Below are 14,741 nucleotides of genomic sequence, written 5' to 3' on the forward strand. Positions count from 1 at the left end.
AATTGAGAATCATAATTTTCAGAATTTAGCTCATAGCCAATTAAGCATATCACTGTTTAACATAGAACTCAAGATTCCTAAAACAGTACACAGAAAAGTATGCCTAATTCTAAGGTATTATCACATTGATTAAAAAAGGATTTCATCCATGGTATGTCCAATCACTAAAGTTTTATTTTATTTGGGGCAGGGGGAAGGCAAATGTAGAGGGAGAGAAAATCTTTATCAGGCTTCCAACACAGGGCTCATAACCCTGAGATTGTGACCTGAGCTGAAATCAAGAGTCAGATGCTTAACCAACTGAACCATTCAGGCGCCCCTTGTGAATTTTATTTTTAAGAAATTTAAACAAACTTTATATTGGACATTAGTTATCTCCCTAGTATCCAGTCATCACTTCCTTCTAACAGTGAATGTTCCACTCCTTTCCATTTGTTACCTAATATAATATGGGAGGTGGACCATTGCTCAACTCTAGGGCTTAAGCTAAACAGTAGAGCCCACCTCTGTGATTGGTTCTGGGATGGGCAGGTAACCTAGTGAGACACAAGAAGTTTCAAGAGGGCAATGATGTGAAACATGATTATGATATTAACAGCGTATGAGGGGATTGGGCAAGGGCGGTGGAAAGGGTAGAAAGAGAGAGAAACCAGGACTTTGGTGGTACTATTTGAGTCACTGGATCAAGCTAAGCCTGAAGACAGACCTACTCTCTGCATGGTCTGTGACCACTCAAGCTATTTTGAAATAGTCTGTATTCACTTGAAACTGATGGCATCTTAACAGAAGCAAGTATTTACTCAACATAATCTCTGGTTCTTCTTAGGTACTTTCAGTTAATAAATGAGGGGGTGGAGTTTTCCAAAAAGGAAACTTCTCATATTTTTACTATAACTTCACAGACACGTCTTCATAATTCTACTCCCCTGAGTTATTTTTTTTTTGAATGCCCAAAGAATTGCTAGATATTTGAAAAGGAAACCAAAGACAATAAAAGATGAAACGATCTCATGAAATACAGAAAAGAGACAAAAGTATAACTTCTGAACTCACCCCAAAGCATATCCCTCAACTCACTTGTATCCACAATGTTTTTTGGAAAATATTTTCTATACCAGTGGCCTTGAAATTTTAGTGTATTTAATGACCTCTTGGGAAAATTATTCTAAAGAAAGATTATGAGGCTGCTTCCTAGTGATTCTGATTCGGTAGATGTGGTTCAGGGGATCTAGTGTTGAGCCCAGAGAACAGTCTATATTTATAAATCTCCTTAAAATAATTAATGGTCATAAACAGGACCTGATAATCAGATTTTATTTTTTTATTTTTATTTTTTTAAGATTTTATTTATTTATTTGACAGACAGAGATCACAGGTAGGCAGAGAGGCAGGCAGAGAGAGAAGAAGGGAAACAGGCTCCCTGTTGAGCAGAGAGCCCTAGGCAGGGCTCAATCCCAGGACCCTGGGATCACAGCCTGAGCCGAAGGCAGAGGCCTTTACCCACTGAGCCACCCAGGCACCCCTGATAATCAGATTTTAAATATGAAATATTATTAACTTGGAAAGAAGGGAGAGATTTAAAGGCAAAATCATTCATTTTATGAATATTCTCCCAGGAAGATAAGTTTAGGTTAGACACATAAATGTGAACTCATGAACATGTAAGGTTTAAGCCTGCTACCAAAATCCTTGGTTGTAAGCCACAGTGAACACTCTTGGTTACATCCTCAACAGCATTCCCAAACTATGTAATTTACAAAGGCCTTTTCTTCAGTGATTGTTCTTCTTCTTCTTCTTCTTCTTTTTTTAGAATATTCGGTCTTTTTGAAACGTACATAACAGGTTATCATATCTTCTTGAAAATACTAATCAGGATTAGTTTTTACTTTTCTTCCCATCTCTGCAATATGTACTCTTCCAGGAGGGTAAAAATTTTTTTAAAAATATTTGTTTATCCTGGGTTTTCTCTTTCCTGTTGGAGGTTTTCCCTTAGGGTCTCCTGAACTATGCTTGCCTGCTCCTATTTAAAAATGCGTCACTAAAAAGCTGATCAAAAACTCCATACATTTAAACAGTTTGCTCCTCGATTGGCATTCATGTGATTAGATGGGGACCAGGCAATTTCCTTGGGGAACTCCTAAACATCACTATGAGGGTAGGGTCTTAGCTTGGAAATCTTGAGTTTTTCCAGAGAAGCAACCTATGATAATTACTGCCCAGATACAGTCACAAGCCTGACTCTGTTCTTCAGGCCAGAAGGGAATTTACAGACTTAGTGACTCATCTTTAGCCAACAAAATCACGCCATCCTCTGATGTCCTCAGAAGTGTGCTTGGTTCTGTGGCTCACAGCAGTCCCTGCCTTCTGTGAGCCCCTCCCTAGCTCTCCTCTGCTCTGCTGAAGCAGCAGCCACCTTCCACCCACACTGCCTTCCAGAGCCTCAGCTCTCACCCCTGCTGATGCCCTCTTTGAGCTCGTGGGTACAAACGTCAATGTGTGTGTATTTATTTCTTTAACCAAAGTATTATCATTGGAGATTACAGGAAGAAGAAGAAATAAACATATGTGGTTAATACACTATCTTTAGGAATAAACAAACCATTCCTTGCATTTCCTCCTGATACTGTTGGTTTAGGTGAACTTGTTTAATATGTACTAAGACTTGTCATATATTTAAGCATTTTGAGTTCAATAATATTTTTAAAGATTTATTTGAGAGAGGGGAGAGAGCGTGCATGCACGTGTGCACACCCATGCGAGCAGGAGGGAGGGGCAGAAGCAGACTCCCCACATTGGACTGGATCCCACAATACTGAGATCATGACCTGAGCTGAAATCAAGATTCCAATGCTCAACCGACTGAGCCACCCAGGTGCCCCAAGTTCAATAGTATTTTCATAAATTAAGAAACTGGAATCAAAAATAGTGATAACTGGGGTATTTGGGTGGTTCAGTTGGTTGAGCGACTCCCTTTGGCTCAGGTCATGATGTTGGAGTCCCACATCGGGTTCCCTGCTCAGCAAGGGGTCTGCTTCTCCCTCTGACCTTCCCTTCTCATGCTTTCTCTCTCATTCTGTCTCTCATGTAAACAAAATCTTTAAAAAAGAATTGTGATAACTGGATAAGTATTTAGGAAAGACTTTCGAACTTATTACTTAAATAAGACTTAAAAGAGAATATTTGTCCCAAGAGAGCAAATTTTTATACTTAAAAGCAGAACTTGACTTATAAGTTACTGATATGCAATTATAAATGTTAATCTATAGATAATATTGACACCTTAGTAATTCTTTGTATGAAATATTGTTCACTATTTTTTTAAAATTTTTTATTTTTTTGAAATATTGTTCACTATTATTCACTGCCCCTCGCTTCTATTTTTAAAAAGTGTTCTCAAAGAATAGAGAGAGAGAGAGAGAGACCATGCAGGGGAGACCATTTGCAGCCTGTAATGCCTAAAACAAATGAGTCCTTGAGCACTTTACAGAAAGGTTGCCGACCGCTGTTTTAGACACTGAAATGTCAGTGGAGGTGGCATGTGTTAATCTGGGGCAGAAACCTGAAGGAACAGGGATTCGTTTGCTACATCCTCTGACAACCAGCAACGGTTCAGAAAGAACCTCCTCCAGCCATCTGGATCCCAGAGTGACGCCAGCACAGAACAGAGCCCCAGCCGAGCTCCGGCAGACACACAGCTCAATGAGAAAGGAACCTCTGATGTGTACGAGCCATTACAGCTTTAGAGGCCGACTCAGAGTAAGCCGGTAGCAACTGCTGGCGACATTTCACTAACGACATACGAGTCCCCCCACGTGACTGAAAACAATAAAACTGCACTGATGGAAAGAATATTTATAATTCAGACTTTTAAATAATCACTCAAAATATATTTAGAAAAAGTTGTATCTTAAAAACATTCAAGGGCTGAGTTATATTTAGTTCCCAAAAGAGTTCTTTTACTAGGTATTTGTATGGTTAAACACTTTTTATATCATCGGATTAAAGGACTTTTACTTTGGGGCGCCTGGGTGGCCCAGTTGGTGATGTGTCCTACTCGATTTTGGCTCCGGTCATGAGCTCAGGGTCCTGAGCTGGAGCCCTGCCTTGGCTCCGCACTGAGTGTGGAGCCTGTTTGAGATTCTCTGCCCCCAAGCTTATGCATGTGCTCCCTCTTAAAAAAAAAAAAAAAAAAAAGGACTTTTACTTTCCTCTTTTCCAGATTGCTTAATGTTCCTTCTTATTTTGAAATTTGAAAAAACACACTGCAATAATTTTTTCTTATGGACTGGCACTTAATGAAGATTGCTACTGAATTAAAACAGTAAATTTATCCGCACATGAATAAGACCAAACAAACCAAATTAGTTAACAGTGTCAAGTTCCTATATGCTAGATGATGTTTTAAATTCTTTACATGAATTATCTCCTTTAATTCTCACAAACATTTTCTGAGGCAGCTATACTGTTACTATCCCTGTTTATGAATGAATACATGAGGTCTAGAGTGGCTGAGTATTCCTCCAAGGACACAGGTCAGGAAGAAGTGGGAAACCAAGATGTGACCGCACAGCCTCCATGCTCCCAACCTCAATGCTACACCAACCCACCCAAAGGCAAACAGAAACTTGGTCATGAATGCCTAACAATTCTGACATTAAAACTGTAGATTTCTACTATCTGGTAATTCTTTAATCTTTTATGACGAATCACAAATGAGTTAGTATAAAGAAACATTTTTTATAATGTGAATACAGCGCCAGGGACAATGCCAGCTTTCATTTCAAAGTAAAATATATCCCACCACCAAATTAAGTTAATATGAAAAATGTACTTATAATAATACATGCTATTTTCCATGAACCAGATCTAATTCCTTGAAAAATGAACCAATTAAAGTTTAAATAGTCCACTTTATTTTAAATTATAGAATAAGGAAATATTAGGAAATATAGAATTTTGATTATATAAATTATATACTTTGATGATACAACATGAGATAATTCAAAAACTGTGTGTACCAAACTTATTCAGTTTTCACTTCCTGTCAACTCGATCAGCATTTTCTGCTAGAAAAAAATGTGATCAGTACTATTCTGGTCATTGTTGCCCAAAGTGACAGACTATGAAAAGACCACTGTAAACGGGTAAGATATAGCCTATATAAAAAATTGTAGATCTAAGACTAGATAAAGGAATGATAAGACTTTTTTTTTTTTTTTTTTAAGACAAGAGTACCTTTTTTAAAAGAGAGAGTGAGCAAGCGTGAATGGGAGGGGTAGAGAGAGAAGCAAACTCCCCACTGCGTGGAGACCAAGGTGGGACTCGATCTCATGACCCTGAGATCACAACTTGAGCTGAAATCAAGAGTCGGGCGCTCAACTGAGGAAGCCACCCAGGCACCATGAGTGTATCTTTAAAAAACAGTAAGTAATGGCAGAATGATTCAAATTAAGGATAACCCATTTCATTTCAAGTTAACAACTAATATCTCTAGTCTACAGGTTTTCGTGTAGCTCACTCATTTACTCATCCTCACCTTGTGAAGCAGTCAGGTCACATACTCCCGTCCTGTCCCCGGCGCTAACATGTATGTACACTAGGGAGAATTAGGTTTTTCTCGAGAATATCTCTGCATGCTCAACATTTAGAAATATGCAGTTCACTTAAACAGGAGTAATGAGTGAGCACACACGGCATGTGCAGGACGACCATGCTCATTTTTAGTGATAGAAATCACTTAAACATATATGCCTAATAGAAACAGCATCAGGAACTGATTCAGGCTGATCATGTACTATCATTTTTTTGGGACCAGAATTATTCTTTGCTCTGAATAGAATGAAGTAAAATGTAACTGTCAAGTGGAGATTTTTTTCTGGATCCTGCTATGTAACAGGAACACGATGGGAGAAAACGACTAAGAAAAAATTAAAGGCTGCTTCTGTTGGCTATTTCTTTTGTCTGTAAGTGGTAAGTCCCAAGAACGACCTCATTCAATGTTACTGTTTGTTATTTAGCAGCCTCCTACCACATAAACAAGCAGCACAGTGGATACAACTCTACTCTTAGTGCTCAACAACCCAGAAAAAAGGGACTTCCTCATCATAATGTACTAAAGTGCAACTTTAAATGGAAGTACATGGAACTCCCAGCTGGCATTAATGAAGAAGGTATGTATTCAGGATGTCTACTACCTAGACTCTCCAAAAGAATTTTTTTTAAAAGATTTATTTGTTTGTTTGTTTGTTTATTTATTTATTTATTTATTTATTTGACAGAGATCACAAGTAGGCAGAGAGGCAGGCAGAGAGAGAGAGAGAAGGAAGAAGGCTCCCTGCTGAGCAGAGAGCCTGAAGTGGTCTCAATCCCAGGACCCTGGGATCATGACCTGAGCCAAAGGCAGAGGCTTTAATCCACTGAGCCACCCAGGCACCCCAAAAGAATTATTTTTAAAATTAGTGGTCAATATTTATAACTTGAATGTTAAGTATCTTTCCATGATGTTTCTGTAAAGTACATTATATTACCCCTTCTTGCTAATGCACTTTAGAATGTTCTTAATTATAGAATATGCTGCCATCTTGAACCTAAATTTATCTGTCATAATCCTCATGCCACTCTAAATTGATCAAATAGTACCATCTTTCCATAAAGCATTTGTTAATTTCTCTCATTAGTATTACAAATAAATGAAATCAGTATCTTGGAAAAGTTAATTGCATAAAATAAAATACAGGAGAAAGGAATATAATACATGTATCTAAAGCTAATTCTTTAATTTTCTGGCTTATTTAAAAAAACAAACAAACAACTAACAAACATGAAACAAGAATGAAGTATGTATTGGTCCAGTGGTTTATAGTTTAGTCTTGGATGGTTCAATGAAATGAATCCCAGTTGAATTGATGTTCTTTATTCCCTGTATTCAATATACAGAACAAATAGTTTAACCACTGAGATCTCAGTTTTTCCCACTCAATTTTCCTGCATGTTCAAAATTTCTTGAGACATAGGATTTAAACTTGACTTCTTTTCAGTTTTATATAAAGTAAGAATCTGATTTAAACAAAAAGCTTCCTTTTAGGCTCTAATTTCACTTCTTTCACTGAAAGATTTACCTGGTAACAATTCTTAATGTGAGACTAGAGTTATTCCTCTCCACTGATAATATATGCTCAACTACTTTGAATAACTGTCTCTAAATAGGTCTGTAACTATTTAGTTTTATACTAAAGTGAGCCATGAATCATGTAAGTGTTATCGTCTAGGGACCTGAATTGCACACATGCAGTTTTCTCCTTCACGTAGTAACTGTTAACTGTGATCATTAGTTTATCATGAAGTATCTACTTTAAATTGCTTTAGGATGAAGAAGTGTAATCTACATTGAGAAAATGTAACTTTCTGACAAGGTAGGATGTGAATGTAGTGAATATGAAAATAGGAGAAGCCAAGTTTTAAAAGACATTTGCTAATAATACAGACTAAAGTATGATTCTTAGAGGGACACACATTTCAATTACAGAGTATAAGCAATAATTTACCTGTCTTAAAAATAAAAGTCACAGTATAAATACCAAAGTAAATTAATTCAGTCTAGTAACAACAAAAAAAGATAGGCTATTTTTGAGATACAGGAAATTTTAGGAATTAAAGACTGAAAGTGCAGGTATCTAAAAGAAGATCTTCATTTCAGTAAGTCATGAGGAAGGCTGATCACTCTACAAGACTGTGGCATTAAACTCTTGAATGGGGAATTATATTAACATATATGTCCTTTGTTGATTATTATTTAGAAGCAATACATTGTGATGTGTTCCTACTTAGTTACTCTAAGATCATGATTATTGGATTCTAGGTCATAAAAGATTCCTAACAGAGCTATTTTAAGGATATTGATACTTACCAGGGTATGGGTCTTAGTAAGAATTTCAGAACTATCAGGTTTACCTGAATACGTTAATGAAATCAATTTAACAAGTATTCACTGAACACCTATATTCTAGGTTCTGTGAAAAGTAAGTATAACTAAAATCATTTAAGTCAAACAAACAGACTCTATTCTCAAAGTACTTAAAATCTAGAAGGATGACATAGAACAAATTCAGTAACAAGAAAATGTATGACTAGCCACAGAAACAAGCACCAGAGGCAATAACTGAGAAATAACATGTACCACACGCACCCACTTACCCACTCATCTAACCAACATTCACACAGCAATAACCAGTACTTGCTACTTGGTCTACAGAGACAGATAAGATCAACTAATTTAAATTTGTATTAGAAACAGTCTAACAAATTTCTATAAAGATGAGATTTAAATTAGACTTTAAATAACATCTGAGATTTAAGTAGATTCAAATTATAATCGGGACTGACATTTTAGAACAATCTTAATGAAGGCAAATCCCTCATGACACTGGCCAGGTCTCTTGCCATTCTGTTATTCTCTGTATTTCTTCACTACCACAAACTGCCATCACATTCCTCCTTTTCTGAATTTTTTCACTATGCCTTCTGGTCCTCCTGATGTATGATAAACTCCTCCGGAACCTTAGTTTCTTCTGTGAACCCCAACATCTTACTTCAACCCAAATCCAACTCTTCTCTGAGGATACATCAACCGCTGTAGACTTCTCCTGGTCACACCCTCACACCTGAAATGCCTCAGGTTCAAAAAGCACCTAGTAAGTAGCTCTAGCCTTACAACTTCCGTTTCCTTGTGTTTTCTGTGTGTCTCAAGACTGAAATCGAAGTTTCGGCTGGGCAGGGCCATTCTTACCTGAAGGCTCTGGCTGAGCATCTACTTCTAGCTCCTTCAAGATGTTAGCTGAATGCAGTGCTTTGCAGTTGTGGGACCGGAGCCCCCCATTTTCTAGCTAGTCGCCCCGCGTACATTACGCTGACTAAATACTGTCTGTGCAAGGAAGGGTTGTGAATGCCTGTGAGAGACAGAGTGGAGATCATTGTTGAGAAATCTGGGAGGCTGAATGAGGAATGCGACTGGGCTGAGGAAAGGAGGAGAGGCTGCCGCAGACAACTGGTACACACGGTGGTAACGCGGAGCCGAAAACGCAGGTGAAGAGAGTGACGGGGTTCTCCCCTGGGGAGAAGTGCCATCTGCACGCCGCTGAGCACAAGAGAAAAATTCCAGTTCTAAGAGGGATACACCACAGTAGGAAGGGTAACTGCCTACACTCCAGCTGTTGAGTATGGCCTAAGAGGTCACTTAAACAAGTAAACAATAGACTGTATGGCTATTTCAACATTTTTCAGTCAGGGTTCTGTTTGAAATCACTGGCAGCTAAGTCTCAGTGGAATAGCAATGTCCTAAAGGAATCGGGACGACTAGAGAACAGGCTTATGGGGAAGCTTCTGAAGAACAAAACCGAAAGCCATCCTGCAGGACTGGCCTGGGAGGACATCGTGCTGCCGCCCCCAATGGACACTTACGTGCCCAACTCCTGCAACTGTCGCTGTCTAGCACCAGTACTGCTTCTGCACCTGCAGAGCTGTTTGGGAATTACTACTGACTCTGAGGACCAGATTCCTCCACCATCGGCCTCACGCCGGCATGAGGGGTGCGCAGCACCTGCTTCTCTGCTCAGTCTGCCCTGAGTTTTCCTGGAAATGAGTCAGAGTCGCAGAGCCCAGGGAGCATGGCTCCTGCTCTAGCTACCAGACAGACTGGGAGAGAACTTTATAGTTTACCTGTAGGTAGGGGGTGGGACTAGTAGTTGGGGCTTTCTCAGACATTGGAAGATGGTTGAAAAGATAGGGAAGAGTAAGAAAACATAATCGATGCCTGAACAAAACATAACACATTTAGCACATAAAACTCATCTGAAATCCACCTGTTTCTGTTCTTACCTAACATCTTTCCCAATATAAATTAGTAGAATTGCAGTATCAGAGATAGATGGGACATTTGGTTTAATGCCCTCCTTTTACTAATGAGAAGCCTGATGCCTAAAGAGGCTAGATCATTTATCCAAGGTTATAACCACAACTAGTTAGTAGAAAGAACTCATTTTTTCAACAGGAAGGAAGACAAAAGAGAAGAACAATTAAATACAGGCATTAAATTTGAAAAGTGTGACAATGTAGAGAAAAAAATTCTCCAAGAGCAGAAGATGGATAGTTTTATTCAGATTTAAATATTATGTTTTAGAAGCTGTCTGTCCGGCACGTTTTTTGGTGACCATGCCTCAAATTTACTGTCCCAGTTGTCAGAAACACAGAACTGATGGTCATAAGCTAATACATGTTATGTACAGAAATAATTAAGTTTGACCACAGATAAAACCATATTATTTTCTATGGCTTCAGTTTCTTTGTGAAATGAATATAATTAACATAGAATTGGGAACAGATGATTTGAAGTAAATAAACACAAAATACATACCTCGTGATGATATAGTCATTCTCTTCTAATTTAAATCAGGTATTTCTCTAAAAGAATGTATTCCACAGATTAACTAGTCATCACTCAGACCAAATCATGAGAAAGTTTAAAATCCTATTAAGAACTGCAGACTATTCAATTTTATTAAAAAAAAATTATTTTTTCCCCTCTGGAATATTGCCTGGACTTCCTTATTTCCTTCTCTGATAAACTGATATTATATTTTTAAAAAGGACATTTCTCCAAAATGGTTAGTCTGCAATTTAAAGTTATAACAAGTTATCAATAAAGGCTAACTATTATCCTATAAACCAGTAGGGATATACCATATTTATTATCACCTTTTGGTTTTAAATATGTTTTAAAATCATCTAGCTAAAACGGGATAGTGAAAAAAAAAAAACCAACTATTGTGAATGACTATCCTATAAGATCAAATGTTGTCTGGTATAAATTCAGTGAGGCTCTGATTCTGGACTTGTGCTTTAAAAGCTTAAAAAACTCTAAAATACACTTTTATTTAAAGACACACATCCATTTAAAAATCTCTGTATTATAAAAATGCTCTTAATTCAATTAATATAATTCATAATTATATTAAATCATAATTAATTTTAATAGATATAATTAAATATATTTAATTATATAAATATAATTCATAATTTATACTTATAGCCTATCACAGATTTTTCTCAATATCTAAATAACTACGTGGCATAGTGTATCTTCCCAGTTTAAAGTAGTTCAGCTCTCCTGTGCTCTGCAATGTCTTGTGGGAGGTTAGTTACAAATATGGAGAGACAGAGAGAGCTGTAGGTGATAAGAACCTGGAGGAAAAAAAAAAAGGAAAAAGAAAAGGGAGAACAACTCACAGACCAAACTTAAGTATTCTCCCAGAGATACTGCAAAATCTTTTTTTAAAAAGGGTGCAGAGCATAACAAGGCCAGGTCTTCTTTTGAACCTTTAAAAATAATTTCATAAGAGCTCTGGAAAGATAATCAGTCATGAGCTCGGCAGTAGTACGTAGTCTAAAAAAGCAAATAATTTCTGCAGTATAGTAAGTAAGATATGGGGGTAGATCTTGCTATATCACTTAGTCTTAACCTGGAAAGGAAACAATAAATTCTGCAAGGAGTTCACTTTGATGTCATAATCAATCATCTAATAAATATTTAACAATAATGAACATGTAATTCGTTCTGGACCTGACTCTGTGAAGGATAAAATACATAAAATGAATCACATATAATCTTCAAGGGCAACTTTTATAGAATGAGAAAAAATTATACCTACCTATCCGGGGCTTAGAAATTTTGTAAAGGTATGATTATTACATAAAAAAAATTGAAAAAGTTGTTGGCTTGATCATGGATTTTAAAAATTATGGATGTTACATACCACGACATAAATCGTATTCAGGCTATTTGATCAGATACTCACAGAATGATTGTAAGAAGGTTCCAATATCACAGGTAATGACATTTTCCCTTGAAGATTCAATTTTGTTAAATAAAAAATCTTTTCCCCCACAATCTTTTCTTTTTTCATGCGATGTACACCATACAGTCTAAACCGAACAGCATAATTTCCAATCATCTCAGATTCAACATGATTAAATTTGAATGTTTCTGTGAAGACAGGGCATGGTCCTCTCTGGATGCTGGTTTTTGCTCTCTGTTTCTTTATAGGTAGAAGAACAAGGTGTACTTGCCATGAGTTGCCACCTGTCCTGTTATATGTTGGGATATCTGTGACAGCTGTCACTGTTACCAGAAGCTTCTGTTCTTGGGAGTCATAGTCAAAAGTCACATCCAGTGTGCCATATTTAGCTTCTGGCTCAGGATCAAAAGGTTTAGGAAGCTGTGAAGAAGATCCTTGAGCTGACATATCCTGAGAAAAGCAAATTTAAATGTTTTCAGTTTTTAGCTCTATTATTTAAAGTAGCATGTAAATAAATACCTGACATTTCTTTAGGAAGATGATATGGAAACTGTCTTGATTTGCTGTCAGAAAGAAAGAAATAGTAATTAACAGTCAACTACAATCAAAAGCTACTCTACAGGACTAGGACAGTAAAAGTGGTAGCTTTAACTCAAAAACTTAGTATAACAAAGACAAAGAATTTAGTATCCTCCAATTTTAAGAAAGTTGGATCTATGTCTTTATGATGAGAATTGAAAATATATATTTCAATGTGTATCTCTCTTCCTTTTGTAGGAAACTACTACATTTTATTTCCAAAATTAAAAACAACGTAACTGCCAGCTCCATATGAGGCTGGTGAGAGAGAGAACATAAATACGAGCGTAACGTGATCGAAAAATGTGGCCCCATTTTCAGTTTGTTCTAAAACGCCCACATCTGTAATAGAATGTAAACAAACATATTAAGGATTGGAAATCAATGAAAATGTAAAATATGAAAGGATAAATCCAAAGGCCTCAAAAATACAGCCAAACTCCACTTCTCCATAACACACACACATACTCTTTACACTTGGACTTCTAATCTGAATTTAAAACTATGTATTACTTCCTAAAGTCAATTACTATTGAAAATTGCTGACTACATACTTCAAAAGTTCAAGAAGGGCTGAAACTATACATTTTGATTATGAGATTGAAAGAAATTATACTCATTCTACTGGGAGCTATCTCAAATTCCTGCCAGTCTAACTCTCTGGAATGTTCCAGGAGTGTCGGCTAGTTACCAACAGTGCCAAACCCAGGTCTCCGACCTTTTAACTATACCACTTTGCCCCTTCAAGTATTTTAATAAATCTTAAATGTCTTTAATTTTGAAACGTGGGCCAATTTTACAATTTTCTGTTTCTGAACTTGTCCCTAGTGCCTATGGTAGCGTCACTACTACTAGTCCCAGTCTTCCCTTTTTCCATTTCTGAGAAGAACCGCCTAAGTTTTAGGCAGAAAAACACTGAATGGCAAGAGCCTATATTTGAAAACTTGCCTTATGGCAGACATGCTGATGAGACTCGGCCTTCATCAATGGGGGAACAGACAGAAGTTATGCCTGAAACTTCCAGATCAGGTTTACATAAGATATTACTTGCCCTTCACTCTCTTAGTCTTCCCACAAGCAGATACACACCTAGGATGTGTGCCTGGACCTTGCGGACTAGCACAGTACATCAGGGGACGGCAGAGTGACAAAAACCAACAACAGGGACATCAGAACCCTGAGCCCCTGAATGGTATTGTAGAGCAACGTCACCTACTCATCCTGAACTGTCTTTAAATGAAAGACAATCTTTGGTGGTTTTTAGCCACTGTACTGGTCTCTTATTACAGCAGCTTAACACATACCTAACTATTATACTATGAGCCTGGCTATACTTTGGGTGCGTGTGTGGGTTCTGTAGAGAACCAAAAACAGGTCTTTTACGTAAAATCTGACATGTCTACCTATGGTGACCTGCGTGGTACTATGTATGAAAAGAGAGATAACCAACGAAGAACAATACTTGGGGAGAGGCAACAAACTCTTAAAGAAGAATTCAGGATTTTTAAAATGGAATATGATGAAATCAGGGTAAACATATTCTTACTGTAAAAAAAACTGACAGCTTAGAGCAAAATGTTTTAATGTATGCCACTTCATAATTGGCAATCAAAGATGATTAATTACATGGTTTTGATTTTTCAAAGAAATACTTTCTAAAAGAGTATCATAACAGCTAGGATTTTCAAGGAAGTAAGAAATTTCATAAGGTTCCAGAGAGGGCTAAAAGGCGGACCTTTACAGATAAAAACTACTATTTGTGTTCTGTAACAGGCAGCTAGAAAATAATTCTTCCTTTCAAGGAGTCTGAATTAAAGTTTTGAACCATTGCTAGCTAGTAATAAGTTGTCAATAGAATTTGTGACCTCCTCGTCAGGGAACTTTCCGGAATCCTCAGTCCTATCTCAGTTCAGTCATGTATGTGAATGAGCTCTAACATAGCTATATTCTGGATAAACCAAAGGAAAGTAAGAATTTTCTATTTGATAAATAATATCTATCAAAGGAACAGTAGGAAGCAAAATAAACTTGAAAAAAACACAAGATTGGGCTTTATATTAACAGAGGCTATCAAAGCATCTAGATACTGATATAATGTGCACTTGCTGTTTTGTTTGAATATATTAAATTCTGCTATAGAGGCACAAAAGCAAGCAGCATACAAGAGACTCATCAGTGTTAACAGAGCAAGCTGGCGATTTCTGAAATATGGGTAAAAACGCAAAGGCTGTATTAACTATAAATAATGAATCAGGAAGTAACTTGAGAGGCAAAATTCAGAAGAGTAACTACAGTACAGTACAGTAACTACAG

General features: G+C 37.1%; 1 protein-coding gene across 2 annotated transcripts in view; it reads right to left on the minus strand.

The window, feature by feature from the left end:
- The window catches only part of SYT14 (synaptotagmin 14), a 195,009-nt gene that overhangs the window by 42,189 nt on the left and 138,079 nt on the right, over positions 1-14,741 (minus strand). For both annotated transcript variants that reach the window (XM_059414052.1, XM_059414050.1), the window contains one exon: positions 11,850-12,299. In XM_059414052.1, coding sequence (XP_059270035.1) covers positions 11,850-12,299 — 450 coding nt within the window. The remainder of the gene's footprint in view (positions 1-11,849; positions 12,300-14,741) is intronic.

The sequence above is a fragment of the Mustela nigripes genome, chromosome 10 (assembly GCF_022355385.1).
Source record: "Mustela nigripes isolate SB6536 chromosome 10, MUSNIG.SB6536, whole genome shotgun sequence".
Classification (NCBI taxonomy): Eukaryota; Metazoa; Chordata; class Mammalia; order Carnivora; family Mustelidae; genus Mustela; species Mustela nigripes.